The sequence below is a fragment of the Leptosomus discolor genome, chromosome 1, assembly GCF_034619465.1.
Source record: "Leptosomus discolor isolate bLepDis1 chromosome 1, bLepDis1.hap2, whole genome shotgun sequence".
NCBI classification, from domain to species: domain Eukaryota; kingdom Metazoa; phylum Chordata; class Aves; order Leptosomiformes; family Leptosomidae; genus Leptosomus; species Leptosomus discolor.
In genome coordinates, this window is record NC_141391.1 from 130,617,902 (window position 1) to 130,643,589 (window position 25,688).

The window sequence follows — 25,688 nt, forward strand, 5'->3', positions numbered from 1 at the left end:
CTGGACTCAAAAGCACCTAGAGTGCTTAGAACATCAAGACAGCACATTCTCTGGTTTGGGAGGTGGGAAGGGAGAAGCAAGAAGAGAAGAAATTACAAGGAGGTGTTATCAGTTCTAGACAGGCATAATGGGAGAGACATCAACATAATTGTCCTACCAGGGGAAGTAATTTGAGGAAAATAAGAGACTAAGATGAAGGTACGTGCAGAGCTGGACATAGCTTTCTGGTGTTGATGACCTGTTCCAGATGCTGTACTGCTAGCAACCACCCTCCTTCATAGCAAGAAGAGGTGCCAAGCCAAACAAAATAAACCCTCTCTGCAGTAGTGCAGAACCGTGTTGTTGGTTGGTTGGTGGTTTGTTTGGATTTTTTTTTAGGTTGAGTTTTAAGTCAACAATTACAATTTAAATCAGGGTGTACACGTTATTACCTAGTGGTAGATAACAAATCTTCAGGTACATGTACTGCAGCAGAATATAAAAATACCAACTTGCAAAAGCAATTTACATCTCCTACTAGAAATTCATACCATCTATTGGTAAAACAAGAAAACAAATAGTCTTTAGGAAGCATCCAGAAAGTCAGCAAGTTCAAAGGATGTTGATCCATTGAAAAATAATTTTCCGACTGAAGACTTTTCAGTGAGAACTCCTTGTTTCTTCTTTGGGCTAGTCACCTGAGAGGATGTGAGCAAAAGTAACCTTGGTCTGACAGGAGGACACAGGAAATGGTGTGTTATGAGTCATTACATTTCAGTAACTGACACTTCAAATCACACCTGACAACACAGTAGAAGCTAATGTAGGTTGAGTTTTAAGTCAACAGCTATATTCTGAACTATGACTTCCAAAGAATGCATCATATTTAAACATAAAGAAAACATAGTATGGTAATTCAGTGTGAAGATGATGGATTAAGATAACACAGGGTTTACTTATTGGCTTGTGAATATTTATGATGATTTATTTATAATTCATTTATTTATAAGCAAAGATGTGGTGGCTTAAGTCTGAATCATTTAGTCATAAACATAGAAATTTAAAATTTCAAAAACAGTTTTAAATTAAATTATAAGTTCATAAATGTTGTCCCTCCATACTAGTACATTCAGTACATTTTTTGATCCTGTAATAAAGAGGAAATGGGAATCACACTAAACTTTGAAATGTATCCATGGGACATGTCTTTAAAAGTGCTTTAATGCCTTATGTGATATATTTACATCTTGCATTATTTTCACATGTTTAGAATTTGTTCAAATCAAAACAAATTTCTTTATAATATCAAGGGGTACATCTTCTCACAAGTGGTTGTTTACATTGCAAATCTCAGTTATTTGCCTTTAGTTTTGCTGACATGTTCTTCTTGCTCTATCTGGACTCAAAATTTCCTGCCATGGGGTCTTTTTGGCTAAAAATAGCTAAAATACCTCAGGACACAGGTTGGGCCTACAGAGCTTCAAAATGAAAAATGAAAATATTTTTGTAATCTAACTTCACTAGCTGTTTTACTTAAACATTCAAGGGAAGCTGTGTTCCATGGAAATTATTGAAAAGTTTTAACTTGGTTTCCTTAAAAAGGAAATTACAATAGAAAATAAGCAGTAGTGCAAAGAAAAGCTTAAGAGCTCCCTTTCTTATCTCAAAGGAAAACAAAAGACATTTAATGGAATTAAAGGTAGCATGTAAAAATTGACAAATGTATGTTTATTCCTTTCAGTGAATAATGATTGTGCAATTCATTGCCATATAACATCTCTGGGATTTAGAATTTAGTAAGATTAAAAGACTTTGGATACATGGATGGGTAATGAAAAGAACTCATTTCTAAGCAAGAAAGATTTATGGCAGGAAAAAAATCTGTTTAAGGAAATCTAAGTGTCTGAGATTAAGATTGCCCTTGTGCAGGGCACATCGTACCACTTACGCTTAACACATGGGGACTTACTGAACATTTTTTCGAAAGCATCTGTTGGTGGTCATTGTTAGAGGTGAGAGTGACTTGGCAACGAGTCTAGATTTGGAGGGGTGTTCACATGTTCACAATTTTGAAACACCGTAATGTGAAATGCATCTTTACTCTGTAAATTGTAAAACTGTTGCCAAACATAAAGAGTTTGTGGTATTCTCATGGTGGTTGCTCTTGGGTTTTTAGAACAGTGGTGCAATTTGGTGTATTTCCTACTTAAGTCAGTGGAACCATAATTTATATTGAGCTGTAATATTGTTTCTCTGAACTCAGAAAAAAACTAAAAAAAAATAATTCTATTTAGAAGCAGAATCTGACCTGCCATTTGACATTGTAACTATCACCAACAGTAACTATACAAGGTATAGAAGAATTTCATTAATAATAACATCATAACCATAGTGTTAAAACTTCAGTAGCTCCAATACTGCATTTGCAAAAAAAACAGTTTAATATTTCATTTTATTCATACAAAACCTCGGATGTTATTTGCATATGCCAAACTCACTCCCACTGTACCTTGCAGACAGTTCTGTAGCAAAAATCAATTGTGTCCCAAATCTCTAGATACATACAAAAACCCCAGAGTCAGGTAGAATTAAGATTTGCTGTAAGAAAGCTATACATAAAGAGACTCACTAAATGGTTGCAGTTCCCGAATTCTATCACAATGTCAAAAGTGACTGGACTCACAATTGATTGGAATATAAAATTCTGTCACAGATTCTAAGTTAGATCAAAGAAAGATTCAAATGTGTTTCTCAAAATAAAAAATCTAGATTGTGATCTTTTGCTGTTTAAAAGTCAGGAGCAAATATGTTATTATTAATGACTTAACAGGACAAATCAATACCACTGTTTTTCCAAAGCGCTCTCAAAGTTGTTATAGCACGCATGCTGTTGCTGGGGATCTGGACGCTCCCCATTTCTCAGAGCAGTTCAAAATCATGTTGTAATAAAACTGTCAGTACTCACATTAAGTTCCCACAGTTTTTAATCCAGAGAACAGCATTGGTGACCAAATGGCAGCAGAAGTTTTTTTTTAAACAAGTCTATGAATTTTAGAGATGAGGGTCTTTCAGCCTGAGGGTCCAGAAGCCATAAAAATTAAAACATATCATGTTGCAGGAGGCATGGTGCCACATTCAAGCATACTGAACATCATGATAGGATGTTTGAGTTCCAAGATACAACATACGCAGAGTGTGTGTGAACACAGTATCAGTACGACAGTAACACACATCTGAATGTAGGCTGATGTTCACTGTGGCTCTATGACCTGAGTGCTGTGAGTCCACACTGCTGGCATGCTGGGCTGTCTGCCAGTCCCAAGTAGCTTATGGCATGAAGTGTCAGAGCTCCATTTAACAAGTGTGAACCACTTGATATAGGCCATAGAGCACCATGGGATACATACGAAGGGTACATTTGAATAGGTACGGCCATGCCCAGTTCACCCACTCAACAGTTAGCCCATGGTAAAGGATAGCGTGAGCTCAGACTTTCTCTCCCTAGCATACCAAAAGGCATGTTTAAATTTGTGCACGCAAATCATGTGCCAAAAATGTGCACAATATCGTCAGCCGAGAAAGTTGAAGCGTGCCCTGTTAGATTGTAACTTAACTTTTTAACTCCATTTTTTCAGGCCTGACTGAACTCAGTGACAGTCCAGTTTCCCTGGAGCTAGAGCGTTGCAAGTCTCCCACTTCAGGTAAAGGTGACTGGCTTCTCTTCCTGCAGTCTGTATAAGCCATTCATGTCTTGCATCACTGTGTTTCGTTAATCCCTGAGAAGTGAAGTGCATAGTTACAGTTCCAAAGAGAAGAAATGGAGAATTGTGTAATACACAGCACAATAAAATCCTAAGACTGTTTACTTAAAGAAAAATTAAATGTGCGTGGTGCATCTTAAAATGAAGAGTATGAAAACATTTGAAATAACATCATGCAGGTATATTCCTATATCCACCTATTAGAGATTTGTTTCTGTTTTCTTAAAAGGCCTTCTGATTACCTTTTTTTTTTAGTAGGGAGTCCTCATAATTTTATATATGTACTATGCATAAGAATACACAGAGAAATTATTTGAAAAACAGCAATATGGAGATGGCAAATTTTAACCATGAGAGCACACCACTGCCTAAGTTATGTACTTTACAATGGAAGCATAATCTCAGATAAAAATAATCCTTTATCAACCACTTTGACCCAGCAGCAAAATCTTGGCCATTTAAAAATTTAGAAATATTTCCCATTTTACCAGTAGTCCTTCGGAAGCTGGAGTTCATCTCATTACTAGAGACTTTTTCTGCAAGTGCCTAGTCTGCATTGATCTCTTTAATGTGAGCTCACTGTCTTAAAGATGTTTGCTTAGAGCTGTTTTCTAGTAGCTGACTTTTAAATGTAATAGAAAATAAGGGGGTGAAGATGTGATACGTTCAATTTGCTTGTGGCATGCATATCACACTTCTTTTCCTTGTAGTTTGGTAAGTATTGATAGATACTTTTTTTTTTTTCCTTAGTTATGGTAACAAATTCCCACAAATATTCAAATCCTCTGTTATTATTTCACATATTTTACTTTATTATAACAGGACACAGTAATCTTGAATGGAGGCCACTAATTAATAATTTACAAAAAGCTGAAGCTAGCAGAAGTGTTTCCCTAGCACGTCAAGAACTAAAACAAAATAGCTGTTTTGAAATATGTATTTCTGTGTACTAATTGCAACCCCATTTCTGTAGACCTAGGAATATCAATGTGAAATAGGCTGTAATAATATTTGTACAATACTAGGAGCTCAAACACTTGAGCTGGGCCTCAGAAACTCATGATATGGGCTTTAAAATAAAATGTTTGATAACTCAGTATCATTAGACTATTTATTCTGTAGCTCACTGGGATTCATCTTTTCAATCTTCTCTCCAGAAATGACCTACAAACTCTCTTTTTCTTTTTTTCTGAAAGCTAAGCGATCACTGACTTGTTAAACATATATGCATATGCATACTTCTATAATGATGAGTGACTCCTATGGCATCTTACTTTTTCTGCAGTTAACTTCATTTTTTCCTTCTGCTATTGATCCGAAGTATCTATTTTAGATAAATTTAAGATAATTTGCTCCAAAATTTATTCTTCTTTTCTGTTTTGGAGATCACTCAGCAGGTAAAACATGGCATATTTATGAATGTTTCCTATTTTAGCCCTTCCTTGTTGTTTTCCGAGATATATTTGAATATTTAAAATATGAAATCAAGTGCAATTTTATAGGCAGTAACTATTATTAGAATTAACTGCTTTTAAAAATAGATGTTACTTTTACTGTGACTGATATTAATTTTTTTTAATTAATGCAAAATTAAAATAATTTTTCTTTGGCATACCTGCTCTAAAACTGGGAAATATCCAGTCTAATCATTTGAAGTAACTGACTTCAAAATTACGACATTAAAGAGCTTGGGAGTGGAACTACTTTGTGCTTATGAGCACAGCCTCACAGCTACTTCAGCCTTTGCACTGGCTAACATTTCTTTCTCATAGAACACAACTGATTGATATGCATCATTACAGATTCATCAGGCAGGATCCTTCTACTTCCAATCTTGCCTTTGGTCTGTTTAAAGTTCATGACACACAAATTCCGTAATGGAAGTGTGCTGTACTCTGTAGAGTCCCATGATATCTCTGTATGTTAAACCGGTGACCATATTCCTCTGCTAAGAGGCCAAGACTTTATCCATCAGAAATTTAGCAGCAACAGAAAGAACACTTGGCTGCTGAGTCAAGTAATTCAAGTTGCTACCCAATGAAGGTCCTACTGGGTATGACTACATCTGATGAGGTTGCAAAGACAGAAGAGACAGAGTTTGTTTTGTTGCAACTCATTATAGTTATTAGACCACATCAACATCAGTTCTTCACCTGGCAGCAAAGTTCATACCAGTTACTGATCCTGAGTAAGCACAATGCATGCACAAAGCGCAAACTGCTGGAGGACACCACACACATGATGGCACACTGGTGAGCAACTTCGTCCTCAGTTCCATCAGAAGGGGGATGATTTGAGGAACAATACTGATGTGCTCACGTGCATACTTTGAGACTCCAAGACAATGCCTAGGAAGAATCCCTCTAGCACACTAATTGCCAGTGTAAACACAAACAGTTTTACATCTAAGAGAGCCATTAGTAACTTAGCCAGATTTCAGCCAACCAGGACCATAAGAACAGTGTTGATAAAGGCTTCTCAGAGAACTTGAAAAGTCTCCTACCTCCTCGTCTCTTGGTCTGATTCTGACCTGATCTGTCTCGGTTTCCCTGAAAAATGTATTTTATCGGTAACATCCTACTGCTTGTCAATGTTTAAACCTCTGACTAAGCTTCTACCAAGCCTGCCTAGGTCAACTCAGTAATCCAGCTTTGTTGTTTCTCTTCTCCCCTGCTCCAAATCAGAATTAGGCATTTGGGTTCTATGCTGATAAGAGTGTTGGAGCACTGAGCAAGAGACTCAGTGCTGAAGAATACTCCTTATTTTAAATGCAGGGCAGGCTTCTAATTCAGTACAAATCCAACTTCTTCCATTAAGTAATATTTTAAAGTTGTTTCACAAAACTGTCTTTTCAGGTGTTCCTCCTGCGCAATTTACTGAAGCATGGCTTTGCAGACAATGTAATTGAAAAATCGAATTCCTGTTCATGCCTGTTCTCGTCTGAATGCCTTTCAGACGAGAAAATGGAGTTAAACCATTTGATGAAAATTTTCCTAAAACTCACAGTGCCCCACAGAGGGTAGCAGCAAGTGAAGAAATAGCAACCTTGCATTTTAAGAATGGTAGGCAGAGGAGAGGAATAATCTTCCTTAACCACTGGTATCTTATTTTAATTAAATTAGTATTTAAATACTATAGTGATGAATTTCCAATACTGTATAGGAAGACAAAAACTTAATAAAGCCAGTGGAAAGATTCTACTTATTTGTGAATATCTGAGTGGCGGTAGTTTCCGCTGTAAATAAAGTGCATTCCAGATATAGCAATATATATGGAATAACATTGGTAAAAATTGTGGAACAAAAAAACTTTAAAAATAAAAACTCAAAACTTGTCTATATAAAGCGTGTTTCAGGACAACAGTAATGCAGGATAGCATTTCATATATTGGTATCTGATTGTCTTAAAAAAGCCCTCCAATCACAAAAGGAACAGTGGAGATCAGGATTTTTCAATACCATCAGAATACCTTACTCTTACTCATGCATGCCATGTTGTGTCAATGGAGAAAGTCACACTGCATTTTGGTGGTTGTTTGTGATTTAGAGGTCAAAAGTTAGGGCTTTGTACTACATTCACTCTGTAATGGCATGTGAGAGCTCAGTAGCTCTAAACAAAGTAAAAGGCTCTGAGGCCTTCTAAGGACTCATGATGTAAATAGCGCTACATCCAATGCTGGAGTTAATTACTGTATAATGTATTACAGAGCAGTACCCATTCCAGTAAAGTTTACCTTTTTTTTTTGTCATCTCATTGGGAAAATTTATTCATGGGCTCTTAGGAATATGATATACATGTCCCTTTCTGCTTTAGCCATTTATATGCAGCTTCATATTGAAGCATGTGGTTGAGAATACACTGTGAGCACAAGAAAAGGCAGCTTTGAGAGGTCATTTAACTTTATTGTGTAAGATGCAATGGACAGTTTATACTTCTTTCAAAGACCAGCAGGAAAGAATTTCATCGGTTGGTGTATAGGACAGTGATTTCTCAAATGTGTGCTGTAAAATGAAAGTGCATTTGTGTTTTTTCTTAAGAAATCACCTTCATATCGGGGGCTTGCATCCAAAAGGCTTTTAAGACTATAGATCTTAGAGAAGGCTATGTAAATATTTCCACAACTGATTCCTATGAGCTTTGGAACAGGTCCCTAAAGGCATGATTATGATGAGTTTTTATACGTGCTGTAATTTCTGAGTGCTGCTATCCTGATTCATTTCAGTGGTTAAATCTGCTGGCATTAGGCCCATGCCATGCCAAACTCCAACTTTCCTAGAGGAAATGTTTTTAAATACCTTGGTTTCAAGAAGAATGTTATAAAGTTTCTAACAGTCGCTCTTTTTTCACTTGTGGGTAACTGCAAAGTAGCTGAAGAGGTTTGTCCCAGTTTGAAAATAATATTCTCATGGAAACAAGCAAGAAAGTACATATTTCAAAACATTTTGTGTGTGTAGAAATCATGGAATGCAATTTATTTTGAAACTTGATTATTGATAACACTGACAGCATAACCATTTCTACTTACTTATATTAAATTAAAAAGAATGTTTACTAGTCAGAAAGCAAATTAATCATCAAAGAGGTTATCTCCTGCACTGTGAATATAAGGTCTTTTTTCAGAACGTGAGGGGGTTTCTGATCAGGTGAATTCACACTTGCTTAAGATCTTGAGAAGGAGTGTGTACATAGGGATTAGCACGGAACAGGGTGCAGTGTGAGCTGGCAGAGAGAAAGAAATGGGGACCTGGGTTTGGGCTATGGTTTTTGGCTCAGGTGGAGCAGCCGGGGTAGCCTCTGTGCAGCTCGGGGTTCAAGGGGCTTGAGCTCACCAACAGGGGCCAGCAGCAACTGTGGACCGTGGAGACAGGAGCTGAGCAGGACAGCGCTGGGGAGGATGACCAGGGCCAAGCACAGTCTGATGATTGCCAGGCAGGTCCAGGGACAGGGGAGGATGTCAGTCCATGAATCCAGGTCCAGATCAGCAGGGTCATGGCCAAGCACAGGAGTGGCAGCAATGCAGCAGAAGCTGCAGCTCAGGGCAGAGTGAGAGTTAGGTTTAGCTTGAAAGTAGCTCCCACAGGAAAGTGCTGCCTAAGGTGCCCTGCCTTAGAGGGCTGTCTCTACGTTGGCTCTGAGCCCCAGTATCCAGATCTCCAGGACCTTACTGTGTACCTTGTCCAATTGTGTAGCTAAATATTAGGCTCTTGACTCCATGTTTTAGCAGTGGTGGACTAGGATTGATATTCCAAACTGTTACGCAGGCAGAAGATCCCTAATAGAAAAAGAGCTGTATGAAGTCACCTTCATTTTGAATAATATTCGATTCTTTGATTACAGTCCTGCTGTAATAGCTGAGGGAAAGACACCACCGAGTGTCATAGCTGCAAGTACACATTTGTTTGTTGGTTGCGCCTTGGTGTTTTCATTGAAAGTCTGATTGGAACCGTATGACTGTGAGAGAGGACATTGTTAGGTCAGGAGACCTGGGTGGTCGGCTTAGCTAGCTGCCAGACCGTATCTATTAACTGGGTCAGTGCCTCTTTCTCCTCCCACAGTCGGATAACTTGACTGTTTACACATTAAGCTCTTTTGGGCAGGGGCTGTCTTGCCTTGCCCTATGGCATCACAATTTCTGCTGGTTGCCTCCAGCATGAGTGCAAACAAACAATGGTAACAAAAACTCTGCTAGCCTCTTGAACCTTTATACTCCACCTCACTCTTAAATTGAACTGGTTTTCAAAAGTTCTTTTGCAGCAACATAGATTTCCATGCACGATCCTTCTTTATAATAAGTTTGGAGTTAGTAAAATAGACATGATTTCAGTACTAAAAATAGGTTACATAATATCCACATTCTGATCAGTTTAATAGTAAAAAGTTAGCTTTATCCCAAAAAAAAAGTGATGTGCACAGCTTTAATCACAGTAAAGCATGAAAGCAACTAGCTCCTTTTGTTTATACCCTCGAAGATGTGGTCTGTTGACAGTGGTCCATGCTGTGTCCTAATACAATCATATCCTATACCAAACATTTCTAAATTTGGTGGTGGAGAGGGTGGTAGGAGTAACTCCTGGCTTCCTCAACTGCGCTTCCTTCATTTCCTTATGCTGTGGTGTCCTTTGTCCTTTAGCCCCCTACTCACCATGTCCTCTACCCCTGTACCCATAAACCAACTGATTAACTGTATACTCCTCTTCTTTGCAATCCTCAGTCCCTTCAGCATCCTGACACTGTGTTAGATTGCAGCCTTTGGTAGGATATGCCTATTTTGTCTGTGCACAGCTGTGGCAGCTCCCAAATCAAGCCTGTTTAGACTCCTTCAGAGGAATCAGAAAGTGCATACTCTGCATGTGCTGTATGAGCCTGCACACAAATAGTTGGGAGCTATTTCTGCAGTCTTGCAGTTCAGACATATATACCACAATTTGGGAACAGCTGTGGCATATAACAGAAGACGTGTTATTCCTGTTGTAAAGAAACACCTGTAACATAGAAATAGAAGAGGTTAAACCCACCAATTTGCAAAGCTCAAAGCCTCTGTGACGACAGCACTATTGAAGCTCCTTGGTGTTAAATGCAGATAGGTTTTATAGCTCTGAAATATCCTAATCTAGATCCTAGTCTGTTAGTAAAGTGTCCTACAGTCTTCCTTAGGAATTGGTAACCGTTTTTCAGAGGGCTTGTAGGGCCAGATGTTGTCCTTTCCTTTAAAGGAGATTATGTCACAGGTGATGCTTCTTTCTCTTTCTCTATAGCAAAGCACTGATTTTCTGGAGCAGTATCCTCCATTCACAGTCTGAAGGGAGTGTATGACAGCTGCTCAGATAAATGGAATGTTTTTAAAAGGCTGTTCTGAAAATCAAGCTGCCTTTTGTGTGACTGCCTAAAATGGATGCAGGATCCTAACATTTGGTATCCAAATTAGAGACTTTTGATGTAGTAGAGATAGCGATGTATATTTTGATGGAGGGTCGATCTGGAGAGATCTTCACCTTGTCTCAAAGCATCCGGTTAAAGTGACAGCTAGAAGTGTGTTACTGGGAGGACTATGCTGGTTCTATTGATACCTCAAGAGCCTAAAGGGGTACCCTACTCTTCCCTGAAGAAAGTAAGAAAAATATGTAGCATAGGTGCCAGCTGATATTTTCTTCTGCCACATTGCAGGCTTTGTAGTCTATGACACTGCAAAGAACGCAACTGAATATCTATTTAGGGGCTCTGTGACTTGAAGTGGTAAGTGGCTGTTATGGGCATCCTTCTGACCTAAAAACTTATTAAATAGAAATTACAAAGGACTAGTTCCTTATACTCATATGTTCCAGTGTTCCTGTCACTGTAATACTTACCATGTGGGACTTTCTTTAGAAGTATGATAGCTAACATACTTCATCATGCACTTCTAGTAACAGATAGTGTGGGTAAGGGGTGAAAGCCACAAAAGAATGTGAAAAAATACTGAAAGAATGCAAAATGAAAGAACCATATTGGAAATTAAGTCTAATGAATAATTAATAAAAGATTTCTTAAGGCATTCTTTTCATAAATTTAATGCCGTTTTGACTGCTACAAGACATGCTTCATTTCAGTTCTCTTGTGTTCATTGTTTAAAACTGCTCACATGGAAGGAAATGAAAACATTTTTGAACAGAAGCAAAATCATGATTTTGTTGCATAATTGGAATATGACAGATAATTAAATCTTTAGTAAACTGAGTGCAATATTTTGATGTCTGGATAACACCACATTATGTCCTAAAGCCGCTGTATTTCGTTTCTGTGCAATTTGTCTTCCTTTCCATAATATTACAATAGTGTGTTCTGTCTCCATTACCTGTACAATATGCTCTTTATTTTTCAAATGGTATCTTGAGGTATGATGTCATCAGAACTCATAATTTCACTGCACCCTCTTATTAAATCGGTTTCCAGGTGTTTAAATATTTATAATATGCTGCATAACCAGCATTTGCAATATTTGCCTTAATCTCATTTGGTTATTTTTCATCATTCCTGTCATCACAAGGTAAGATATTGCAGCACACAGCCAAAGCTGTGTGAAGCACCATTCACTTCTTGAGAGCTGGAGTAATGTTTTTTCCAGTGCTTCTTTGTTCAGTTACATTTATTTTGCTGAATGGTGTACATGAAAATATTTAAACCATAATTCTGCCTTTATATGCTGACCAAAAAAAAGTGCTACAAATTTGCAACATGGTATTAATCAGAAGATGGCATGTTGTTTTTCCCTCGCTCCTTTTTCTTTCTTACTTATTAACAACTGCCTTTCTCCTTTTTCTGTTGTTTCAGTTAAAGGATCAAGAAAGTTAAGTCTGCCAACAGATCTTAAGACTGATCTTGGTACGGTAGGCAAAAGCCAACAGCTTTAAACTTCCTTACATTCATTGGCAAAACATTTTACCAACTGATTCATGAGATAACACAATAATCTTGGAGGCTTTGTCTGAAAAGGCTTTCTAAAAATCACCTATTAACCCATACAGTTCTGTTGGCAGTTCTCAGCATTTTGCTTGTTTAATATTTGTTTATTTCATGTAGACATATTTTGCCAGTCATGACACACTGTGTGTGTAACATTTTATTGTGAAAAGGCTCCAGAACTTTTTACCCGCTTGAGCCATTATGACTGGTTGTCAGTGACATTTATATCTGCCTATAACACCTAATGCATGCGCTAGTTTATTTTCATTTGATGTACAAATTCCGTGCCACAACAGCAATAAGACGGTTGAACATCTATATTTTATGGTGTCTTCGAAATTCTGAGAAGTCAGATCAGAAATCAGTCATTTGTCTCAGTCCTCTCCTTGAGACCTGCCTTAGCCATCTGTTAAGTATACAGTTTGCTGTAACCTTTTTCTAAATTCTTCTTTAATATTTCAGTGGAAATGCATAGTGAGAGCAGAAATTTCACCTCAAAAAACCTAAAACAAAAATTCAACTTCTTGCATAACTGAAAAATATTTGGGGCAGATCATACCCTCTTAAATAGCCACATAAAGGGGATTGCTCCTGGCATTTGGATTGGAATGTGTCATTCACACAAAGATTTTTTTTTTATAATTGTCTTTAAATATTCTCAGTCTCAAGGAATCCTTTTGAGTTTTGCTCTCATGGGAAGTTTCTCCTGTAAGATGACTGAAAAAGCCGTGTAGCCATGCCTCATTACTTTGAGTCTCTTTTTAGAGGTAGAAATTAAAGTTGAATCACATCCTTGCATAATGCAGCTGAACTTAATTTCTGTCACTAGGAATCACGTGCATGTATTAACCAATGTAGCACTGTTCCCCAAGGCAAAAGTCAGGGGAATAAATGTCTTCTACATTATAAATGACTGAGGAACTTGGAAAACTGCTAATAGCTCCTGGTAAAGATGAAGTAAATAAACGTTGCAAAATCATTGGGAAATTCAATCCCGATTATGCAGATTTCAGTGTACAGAGTGATTTAGTTGAAATAACTTACTTCATCATTAACAGTGATGTTTGAGAAACTAGGAATGTAGGAATACATCAAAAAAAATTAAGTGGAAAATTGTAATACTCATAATACTCCAAAAAGGTGAAAGGAGTGATGTGGGCAGCTATAGACCTGTAAAATTAATATTTATCACTAAATAAATGGGCATCTGTTAAGAGGAAAGGTGAATACTTGGAGTGTCAAGACATCCATAGGCCAGGACCTAAAGCTAAACCATATTCTACAGATCAGACTTCTTTTTGTTAGTATTGTTAAACGTATATAATATTGAAAGACACATAGCATAAAATATATTTAGATCCTGGATCTTAACACAAGAAAAAGATAAATTTGTGTAAAAGACTGGATTTATAGGTTTTTAGAAAAGCAAGAAACAAATCAATGTAACTAGAAGTGGTGAGGGCTTTATTGTATAATATAAAAAAGTTGCATATCGGAGAAAAAAACTACTGTCAGATTTCCTATGATCATGCTGGGAGCTGGACAATATTGCAAGCATTGCCTAGAGTACATTGACAAATTGAGAGCAGATTTATGTTAAAAAACAAACAAAATAAAAAACCACAAACAAACAAAAAAACCACCAAAACCCCCACAAAACCCCAAGGACTAGGGAGCAGGACAACTATGCACGAAAGGAAATCTGTAAAAGTTTAACAAATTCAACCTGAGAGCATAGGAAGCATGTTGATCCATCTTAAATGTATGACATATGAAGGGAAGTTTGAAGATTAATGGAATGCATAATCCTGTCTGTGATTTTGATTTCAGAACAGTCATGTTTGACCATTCCTTTATTTACCTGTACTCATTATTTTTTAATAACGTAGAACAAGTTAAGCATAAACTAAAAATCATAGAATCATTGTGGTTGGAAAAGACCTTTAAGATCATCAGGTCCAACCGTTAACCTAACACTACCAAGGCCACCACTAAACCATGTCCCTAAGCACCACATCCATACGTCTTTTGAACACCTCCAGGGACGGTGACTCCACCACCTCCCTGGGCAGCCTGTTCCAATGTCTAACTATATAACCATATAATATCTAACCAAATAAGTCTAAGAAGGTGTATTTCAACATCTTGCAGAAACTAGTGGAACTCTATTTGTTTCAAAAGCTTCATGCACGCCAAAAGGTATTATCAAATTGTCCGTTAAGCATTCTCTTTGTTGTTAGTGCCAGAGCTATTGGGTTCTCTGTACTCATATCACCAAGCCTGGTGGATTTCTAAGGATAAAGCATGTGGAAGCAGCATTCAGTGTATAAGCTGATAGATACTCATGGCAGAGGAAGGTTTAAAAAAACCCAAACAAACCAAAAAAACATGTTTCAGTTCTCCTTTATGACTGTCTCAAAAAGGCAGAAGATTTCTGTTAATTATTCTAGCCATTAAAACTGTGCTGAATTATAGATTGCTTAGTTCACAACAGGCTGGGAAAAGCCTCTCTTTCTCAATGTAAGGAGCTAAATTTAAAAGAGAGTTCCTGGAAAAGGTGATGAATAATGTCTGAATTTCATTTACTTCTGCTCTAAAATGTCCTGGCTACACTGGCAGAGCTCTTAGATATTATTTATCCACTGTTTGGCTGTTGCCTCAGATTGTACCCATGGTCTGAATATTCAGGGATAACAATACTCTCTGGCCCACACTTGTTGTAAAGATATTCAGAGCACAACTTTCAAATGATACGATATTGTACATCCATCCCATTGGCTCTGTCTCATAGCTTTTTACAGAGTGCTGGTACGTTGCCTACTCTCAGCACTGACTGCAGCTAATTGGGAAATAAGTTAGCATTTGGCAGCTTACAGTTCTGCTCCCTTCTTAGGATCTGGCTCATGTAATGTCCTTGCCTTCACTTTGCGTTGAATTGTAATAGTAGAGGTTAAGTAGAAGTTAAATCTATTTCAAGTGGAGGTGCTGCCAGTACTGAGAATTGCTTGGGGAGCAGTTTGATAGCATTTAAGGGAATAATGTGAGATCTGGTGACTCAAGGTGTTCTAGTTAAACTTTGTCAGAGTTTTCATGACTTAAAGGTACTTTGGGACTACATTTTGACCCTTGTATGACTGATGAAGTTGACCTCTGTATCTTTTTATGTTGCTGTGGTGATTATTATCTATCCTCGCTGAAGGATGCTGTATCTCCACACAGAAATGTGAGAATATGCCATATGTGGGGATACATTGAAACTCCTTGATGTTTTTAGCTACTGCAGATCGTAGTAACCCAATGTTCATTTGAGTTGGCCAGAACCGTACGGTTTCCCTATTATCCTTCAGAATAACTCTGAATGATAATATGTTTATTTTTTGAACCTAATACAGTTTCCCAAAGTCTTCTGAAAAGATCATCTACCTTTTCATGCATTGTTGCAGCAAAATGAATTATGGTGATATTCCTAATCTAATTTAAGCAAGTGGAGAATGTGGTATACATCCAGATATATACTACTGCTTTTATATGAGACTTTTTTAACTTCACCAGCCACTTTAAGCATCAGCTTGTTTGGGTTTTTTTTAGGAAGTATTTCTGCTCATTTCATTAAAAGCTTTCAAAGTTTCCAGGGAGCTAGACAGAAGTCCTAACTAAAGGTGTTCTAGAACTGCTGATATTTATTTAATTCCTATGAACACAGAGTTTCACTGTAAGACTTTATGCTATCACCTAGACTTTATTAGCCAAAGTACAAAAGAAAATACAGAGACAGACATCTTTTGTTTCCTGTTGCTAAGCTGTGATCTTCAGAAGATTAATATAATTTCCTGTGCTTTCTGCAGATACTTATAAGCAGTGAATGAATTCTTTACCAGGGCAGAGTTAATGTCTCCCATGTTATACAGCAGTGAATAATCAGACAAAGTAACAAATAAGCTCAGTTTTTTCAAGGATTTGAGAAATGTCTTCTGATGCAGAGGCCCAAAAACTTTAATTCTGAAAGTTGACTTCACGAAACACAATTGCAGGGGTCAGACAAAGGACCTTTGGTTATAACTCTCTGTTCCATTTTGCACAAGGTTTGTGGAATCTGATTTTTCTTTCCTTGAAGATTTATGCATGTTGTAATAGAATTATAACATGAAAACATCCACCATTTGATGCCTTTGTATTTCATTGCAAGGGAAGTGTCACTTCCTGGGTATTCCCTAAGCCTATGAAGAAGTACCCAGATATTGTAAAGAAGACCTTATTTTTATTTTAAGGATGAGCAGTGGCATTATAGCAATGCTTGCTTTACCCTTTCAAAGTATTTTACAGCTCACATCAAGCAGTGGCAAAATTTCTAAGCTTTTAATCTGTGTCTGCTTACTGCTGCATTGGACAAACTGGTAGACTTTAAGTGGAGCGGTCTGTACTAGTTTTTCTGGCTCTGGATCTGTAATTCTGCTTATAGTGCTAAAGAACATTTCAGAAATTTTGAAATTATATAAATTGCTTTACTTCTTGATCTGACATTTTTAGAAAAGGCAATTCAGACATCCAGCTGTAACAATGCTTTTCATCAATTACTTGGCAATATATATTGAAAATTATATGTATTTTTACATGCAAGGGGTTTTATGGACTGTCCAGTGTGTGTCTCCCTCCGGAAGGATAATTTCTGCTCAATTTTCAGTCTGAAAATACCAGCTAAATTGAGTAATCATTTGAACTCTGCTTGTAGTTAGAATCATAGCATAATTAAGGTTGAAAGGGACCTCTAGAGGTAGTCTAGGCCATCACCCTGCTCAAAGCAGGTCTGACCAGGTAGGTCAGGGAAGTTTCCATTTGGACCTCAGATGCCTGCAGGGACAGGGCGTCCACAACCTCTCTGGGTGACCTTTTGCAGTATTTGATCATCCACACAGGGGAAAAAAGTTTTTCCTAATATTTAACTAGATTTTCCCGTGTTCCAAGATATGACCTTTGCCTCTCATCCAATCAGTGTGCAACTCTGAAAAGTGTCTAGCTCTATCTTCTCCATAGACTTGCATCAGGTAGTTGCAGGCAGCAGTAAGGCCTCCCCTCAGTCTTCTCCTCTTAAGGCTGAAAAAAACTCCAGTTCTGAGCCTCTCTTCTGACACCATGTGTGCCAACTCTCTCACCAGCTCAACGGAGCTCTGCTGAACTCATGCCTATACGTTGATATCTTACTTGTAATGGAGAGCCCAAAACTAGGCACAGGACTTGAGATGCAGTCTGACAAGTGCCAAATAGAGGGGAAGGATTACATCCCTCAAGCTGCTGGCTGCTGTTGCTGATTCAGTGGAGGATGTGGTTTCCCCTTTGTGCTGCAGGTTTGTTCACTATTAAGAGGAAAAACATTGTGGGTTGGACTGAAGGCTTTAACTTTTACAGAAATGGATTTAAATGTTTGATGTCTCTGCAATTTCACATTTTCAGGTTTGGATTTTGATATTCTGTAGCTAGGACCCTACTAGACAAAAGTCTCTTTCATCTACTGAATGTCAGGCGTCCAACAGCACCAGTTTCTTCCTTAATTAAATAAAAGAAGGTTTATACTCAAACATTTTTAAAACAGAACCTATATTAACAGATATATTAGCACTTCGACAGCCCAAATAACTGGAATTAAAAAAAGCAACAAGAGCTGACCAGTGGGTTAACTTTTTTCAAGATTTACAGTGGAATAGGCATGTGCTGTGTGGTTACATTTCAAATGCAGAAAGGGTCTGTGTTCTGACTTATAATGCTTCCAGATTAAAAACCAAACCAAAACAACAACAAAAAAAACCCAACAAAAAAAACCCTGATCTATCTGGGAGATTTGATAAGCAAGTTGTTTAAAGAAAAAAATAAGTGCTTGAAATTATCAAAATTATACCTTATGTTTATAACTGGTACAGTTAAATGTAGTCACGAAGGAAAGGCAATAACATTTGTTAGTTGAAACAACAAAGCAAGCAGTAAAGATCGTCATATATTTAAGAGTTGATAATAACAAATGATAGGCAAGTGTTAGGCTTACAATTTAATAGATAGTCACTGTTCCTTTTTTTTACTTAAAGAAGAGTTCCTTACTGAGGACTCTGAAAGGTAAGTCATTTTCCACTCCTGTCAAGCAATGCAAAGATATATTCAATAGTCTTCCATTCTGTGGTCTCTGTACACTTCTCAGGCTGTAATCTCTCCAGCAGTCAAAATCTGGGGCTATACGTAGATTTACCAGACCTGCCTGGACCCAGAGGTCCTTCATAGTAAGAAACTTGGATTGGGATTCACAAATTTCACACAGACTGTCATCTGTAGCCAGAGACTCAGGCATGATACACATGGTCCTGTCACTTTGTTTGAACTTAAAGCAACATCCAAAGTCTTAGTAACTGACCTGTGTGTACAAGCAGAAGAATATTTAGAAAGTAATACTTTTCCATGTACAATTATTTTGACAACAAAATGATAACAAAAGAAGGATAAATAAGAACTCAAAATCAGAAGTTATTTACTATAAAATCTGGTTTTGCAACATTAAAACAAGAATGAACAATTATTACTAGTTTGTTTATTTATTACAATAACCTGGGGTGATATCCATCAAAAATCTACAGTGCATAGTATTAATAAGTTTGGAAAAACTTGATTTTTTTAGAATTGTTTAATTGCTGCATAAAAATGATGTGTAAACTTAATTAGATTTGGAATGTCTTATTTGACCATGTCTGTGCCTTTTTGTGTTGAGTATTTGCAAGCAAATTATTTTGTTAGCATCTGTAGAGTAGTGCTAGCTCAATTATTTCAGATATTCTTACTCCTAGTTAAAAAAAAATGGTTTTGGAAAAATCAGAGGAAGAATCTATTGAGGAATCTCTTAGAATAGACTACAAACACTTTTGTTGTAATTATCTTACATTTTGTTCATTCATTTCACATAGAAAGGTAGAATTTTGTTTAGAAAGTCTACAGCTCATATGTGTCATGCTTTATTTTTGTCATGTTCAAGTTGAAAAAATGTTTCCAGTCCAATCTCTTTGAAGAATTTTTCATTTTCAAAAACAGAGAATTAAACCCAGATTTTTCCATCTTGAGAGCACAAGTGCAATGCTACTGATAAGGGATGCTCAGGACTGGTTGTTGATATCCTAGGTGATCTTGTGGTTTGTTCAATCTACTTGCATGTTTCAGTGTTGTCCTCTGTTCAGCTCAGGATGTATCATGTTTCAGAATTAAATCAAGTTTTCTGTCTGTGTTTTCCTGTTTATTGTGCAAAGCATTGCAACAATTTATGTTACATTATTCTGTTGAGACATACTGAATGCTGTGTCCTTCTTGAGACAGTCCAGTAGCGTGGTGTTATATGATCACTAGAAATTCAGCAGAGGAATCTGAAGAGTGGAACACTGGATAGTGTTTATTTTATATTTTGGTTTCCTTGTTCACAATTAGTCAAAAATACTAGTTTTAAAAGCGGTTTTGTCAGTGACAACACACTTAACGTTTTCAACCACAGTATTTTGTCTGAAAAATAAACCTGTTCACCCTGCTTTATAAAAAAAGATGATATCTAGGATCAAGAACATGATAGGAGTTCATTACTGTAATAAGAATACCATTATATTACACAGACAGCACATTACAATGACAGCACGTTATACTCTTTAGTGCGGACTTAAATGTACTAGCAGTATGTCAATAGGGCAATTGGTCTTTCCTCTTCAAACTGACCAAGATACGATGCTAAAAATACACTGTTGCTGGCAGTATATCTATACTAACCTCTTCTGCTAGGGCTCACACCTCCTCTCCTGTCTGGTTGACAGAACTGCAAGAGAAAATTGTGATCCTGACTTTGTAAGGGATTTTCTTTTAAGAATAATTTGTTAAAAGTTTAAGGTTGTAGTCTATATTCTCACTAATGAACGATCACAATCACACTACTTACACACAAATTTTGGTTATTTTACATGCAAATCTGAGACTGTTCTTTGGGCCGCTTGTACAGTTATGAGATCTCTTTTTTTTTTTTTTTCCCTTGATTTAAATGTGTAAAGAAAAAAGGTTAGTCACACCCATAGTTATTACCCAAAATCTAAATTACTGATAATGCACAAAAATCCCCCAGTGGAAACAGATGGACTTTTCCTCGCTTTAACAACAGAAATTGTATTACAGAATCACAGAATGTTATGGGTTGGAAAGGACCTCGAAAAATCATCTAGTCCAACCCCCCTGCCAGAGCAGGACCACCTAGAGCAGATCACACAGGAACGCGTCCAGGTGGGTTTTGAATGTCTCCAGAGAAGGAGACTCCACCACCTCTCTGGGCAGCCTGTTCCAGTGCTCTGTCACCCTCACAGGGAAAAAGTTTTTCCTTGTGTTAATGTGGAACCTCCTGTGCTCCAGCTGGCACCTGTTGACCCTTGTCTTGTCATTGGCCATCACCAAGAAGAGCCTGGCTCCATCCTCCTGACACTCACCCTTTACATATTTATAAACATTAATGAGGTCACCCCTCAGTCTCCTCTTCCCCAAGCTAAAGAGACCCAGCTCCCTCAGCCTTTCATCAGAAGGGAGATGTTCCACTCCCTTAATCATCTCTGTGGCTCTTCGCTGGACTCTTTCAAGCAGCTCCCTGTCCTTCTTGAGCTGAGGGGCCCAGAACTGGACACACTATTCCAGAGGCGATCTCACCAGGGCAGAGTAGAGGAGGAGGAGAACCTCCCTTGACCTACTGACCACAGCCCTTCTAACACACCCCAGGATGCCATTGGCCTTCTTGGCCACGAAGGCACACTGCTGGCTCATGGCCATCCTGCTGTCCACCAGGACTCCCAGGTCCCTTTACCCTATGCTACTCTCTAACAGCTCAGTCCCCAGCCTATACTGGTACATGGGGTTGTTCTTTCCCAGATGCAAGACTCTACACTTGCCCTTGTTGTGTTTCATTAAATTTCTCCCCGCCTAGCTCTCCAGCCTTTCCAGGTCTCTCTGAATGGCAGCACAGCCTTCTGGTGTGTCAGCCACTCCTCCCAGTTTTGTGTCATCAGCAAACTTGCTGACAGTGCACTCTGTTCCCTTGTCCAGGTCATTGATGAATATATTGAATAGTACTGGTCCCAGTACCAACCCCTGAGGGACTCCACTAGATACAGGCCTCCAGCTAGACTGTGTCCCATTGACCACAACTCTCTGACTTCTTTCCTTCAACCAGTTCACAATCCACCTCACTACCCGTCATCCAGACCATGCTTCCTCATTTTAGCTGTGAGGATGCTGTGGGAGATGGTGTCAAATGCTTTACTGAAATCAAGATAAACCACATCGACTGCACTACCGTCATCTATCCACCTGGTTATGTCTTCATAAAAGCCTATCAGGTTAGTCAAACATGACTTCCCCTTGGTGAAGCCGTGTTGACTGCTCCTAATGACCCTCTTATCCTTGATATGCCTAGAGACAGCGCCGAGGATAAGTTGTTCCATCACCTTTCCAGGGATGGAGGTGAGGCTGACTGGTCTGTAGTTACTCAGGTCCTCCTTCTTGCCCTTTTTGAAGACTGGAGTGACATTTGCTTTCCTCCAGCCCTCAGGCACCTCTCCTGTTCCCCATGACTTACGAAAGATGATGGAGAGTGGTCTAGCAATGACCTCCGCCAGCTCCCTCAGCACCAGTGGGTGCATCCCATCAGGGCCCGTGGATTTATGTATGCCCAGCTTGCTTAATTGATCCTTAACCCAGTCCTCATCAACGAAGGCAAACTCCTCCTTTATTCTGACTTCCTCTGGGGCCTCAGGGGTCTGGAACTGCTGAGGACAGTCTCCAGCTGTATCGACAGAGGCAAAGGTGGCATTCAGTAGCTTCACCTTCTTTGTCTCCTCTGTCATCAGGGCGCTCGCCTCATTCAACAGTGGGCCTACATTGCCTCTAGCGTTAGTTTTGTCTGCAATGTATTTGAAGAAGCCCTTTCTGTTGTCCTTGACCTCCCTTGCAAGGCTGAACTCCAAGGAGGCCGTAGCTTTCCTAGTTGCCTCCCAACATCCTCTGACTTGTATTCCTCCTAAGTGGCCATCCCCTCCTTCCAAGATCTATAGACTCTCTTCTTCCACTTGACTTTGCCCATCAGTTCCCTGTTTAACCATGCGGGTCTCCTGGCTCCATTTCCTAACTGCTGGGATGCTCCAATCTTGAGCTTGGAAAAAGTGGTCCTTGAATATAAACCATCCTGGGCCCCTTTACCTTCTAGTACCCTGTCCAATGGGATTTCCCTTAGCAATTGCTTGAAAAGGCCGAAGTTGGCCCTGCTGAATTCCAAGGTTGTTATCCTGCTCGGTATTCTGTTCCTACTGCACAAGATCCTGAACTCCACTATCTCATGATCGCTGCAGCCAAGGCTGCCCTCAACCTTCACCGCTTCAACCAGACCCCAACATTCCTCAAAGTTTGTTGAGGGCGTTCTCTGGGACTCATTTTTCAGGTTCTTTCTGCTCCATATTAAAGCATCTCTCTCTGGTCCTCTTTTTTTTTTGCACACTTTTTTACTGATTGCTTCCTTACAACTTAGGAAGACATTATAATGTTTCTAATTCGTTGTATTTAAATTCCTTCATTCTCAGCAAGAACTGGTTTTCAGCTAGTTTTTCTGTGTGAATTTATGCCTTTGTTAGACCTGAAAAAAAACGGTGGTCTCATTTTCTTTCATTTGTTACGCTTAGTGTAACACAACTTGCTAGGCAGCAACTGCAAATGCATATTTTTCCTTTCTTACTGTCATTTTTAATACATTTGGTTTTAACAAGGGTGCAGCTTTTCACTGGTAATCATTGGTTCCTTTTGCTTTTTGCAGGGGTCACCAAGTAGTTTAAAACAGTTGCATGACAAGGCAGGTTGTGTAACATACACGTACTGTGTGTAAACTAAGATCAAAATGCGTGTTTATAATACGTTCCCCGTCTGTGTAATAGTCCTTAAAAAAATTAGATTAATTTGAGGCCCTCCAGCAGTCTTGCTGCTGTCATGTTTCATATTGCATGTCTTATAAGGCATCTCACAGTAGTTTCAAGTCCACAGTAGTGAATGTTACTTCTTCAGTTCCTCTTAGTCTCATCATCTCACTGGTATTTCGTGTGACACACTGGCCTTCCATCTTTTTTTAAGCAGTTTTTGGGGTGCACACTGCACTGAATGGTGGTACTCTTTGGTAACAGGGATAGCTAAAGCATTTTTAGTTCATACGGGTAACACCATAAGCCCAGACAAAGGCAAACAACCAGGACCTGCACTGCAGAAACAGCACATGGAGAACATTAGAGAATTTTGTCATTAACTTATCAATAAATATATTTTAATACAACTGAAATACAATGTGTCACTAGCTGCTTTAATAATCAGTGGAGTTAAATCAGTATAAAATGGACTAATGTATTGTAGCATGGGATAATCTGCTATATTTACTTCCAATGGCTTGCATGAGCCTTACATTTTTAGAATAATGAACAGAATAGACAAAAACTGAGCCCTGGCTGTTGAGTTTCCTATCCACAAACAGGAGAAAAGCTTCATTGTTGTAGCACTCTCTTACATTTCACCAGCTTCAGTACTTGAAGGAATATATGTGCAGCTTCTAGGATTTTTTTTGTACACAGGAACTTGCTTTGCTTATTCAGAAAGGCATTATTGAAACAACTAGAGAGACTTAGGTGCCCAGGTCCTACCATTTGTTTTTGCTTAATTTGGGGCTTTGAAGGTAACTGAGATAAGCAAGCATACTAAGAGAAACATAGCAGCTTTTTTCTTAAAATTTGACATAGTGAATAGAGATTTAGATGAATTGTGCCCATTCTGTACAATGTTCAGGGAAAGGGACTCACAAATGTTGTTGCTGTTTCTGTAGAATATGATTCTTTTTTACTGTGTTATGTTCCTCACCACTTCCTAGGATCCCCCCTGGAGATAATTAGATATCATGCTGAAACTCCTTCAGACAAACTGAATTTTGAAGAAAGGAAGCAGCTGGATGAGGATATGTCTGTTGCTGAGGCTGAACAGTCAGCCTGTGCCCTTGAACAAAGTCCCCGATCTCAAAGGACTTTCTACTGAAATATATGAATAGTTCCAGCATATTTTGGAAAATTCCCTAACTATAAGTTGAATGAATCATCCACATCAGTTTTATATCTGCTGTTAGCTCAGTTAATAACCATGTATTAAGAAACACGATAAGAATCCTGAAAGTTGTGCCTCCTACAGAGCCATCTCATTATGCAGTACAGATACTAAATTGCTTTCTAAACCATAATTCTGAACAATTCTTTCCAATTTTGCTTATTAAGACTGAACTGCTTTCACATGGGAAGGACATGACTTACACATTGAAAGAATACGTATAATAGCACGCTGTATACTGTATTCAGTGTAGAATCTGTTTTATCTTCTGAATATAGAAATAGCTTTTCACCATGTACAGTGGTGCTATCATGGCATGGTAACTAAGAAATAAATTTGTCTTGGTATATTAACATTCATCTTTTCCTTAGATACAATCCAAATCAAAGAGAGTTAACCTAATGTGATACTTATATACAGAGTCTTAAAGACTACTCTAATTCTCAGATATAAATAACCCAACATTTAAAATGAAGGCAGAAACTCCAAACTTGTCCTTACCTATAGTATTGATCTTCCATAGTTTTGAATAGAAATATTCAGTGTGCTTGCATAAGTCTCAATTTTTGTTATGCTTATTACATGCTGTCTACTTAAATCAGTAAGTGTAAACTACCTGCTGACCAATAATAATTCAATTATACCTGGGTGTGCATTCTTTCATATGTTGAGGGGAAAATTGTGTTCAGCAATTCTTCTCATGTTGCCTTACATGAGAGGAAGAAAAATATTGCAAGAATATAGTCCAGTCCAACCCACTCTGATCGAAGCCTTGATCAGTGTGTTGTTGTGGTTTATAGACCTGTTGCCAGTGACAAAGAACAGACAAGTGTAGGCCGTCATGTTTTGTTTCTCAGCCCATCAGACAGCAGCATGTGACCGTGGCCTCTAGCAGGGGTCCAAGGACTTAGCCGTGTATCTTTACGCCTGTAGCAGACAAATTAATTGTTAAGCAGTCAGTTTCCTTAGCAGTAAAATAAATCTATGTGGTATATAAAGAATAAAATGCTTAGCAATATTATGGCTAGTTTTGTAATTATCCTGAATAGTGGCAGTTAGTTGCCTGTTTCATGCAGCTTTGAGTCAGGCAGGGAAGATGTCTAGTTCTAAATTCTATCCTGTAGTAAATCACGCTTGCAGTATTTTATGAGAGCAAAAAGGAAAGGTAGTGTTCAAATTTACTGGGTATCTGTTAGGAGACACAACATCAGGGATGACAGTGTTACCTTTAACTTTAACAGTATCTTTAAACTGCCTGTGCATGTAGGTCAACAAAATGCTGTGGGATCTGCTGTTAAGAACACATACCAGTTCTGTGTCCCTTGTTTTTTTTCAAAGTGCACC

At 38.3% G+C, this 25,688-nt stretch overlaps 1 protein-coding gene across 2 annotated transcripts in view; it reads left to right on the forward strand.

Annotated features, from left to right (window-relative positions):
- The window catches only part of STXBP5L (syntaxin binding protein 5L), a 205,773-nt gene that overhangs the window by 156,243 nt on the left and 23,842 nt on the right, over positions 1–25,688 (forward strand). For both annotated transcript variants that reach the window (XM_086464591.1, XM_086464596.1), the window contains one exon: positions 3,615–3,680. In XM_086464591.1, coding sequence (XP_086320717.1) covers positions 3,615–3,680 — 66 coding nt within the window. The remainder of the gene's footprint in view (positions 1–3,614; positions 3,681–25,688) is intronic.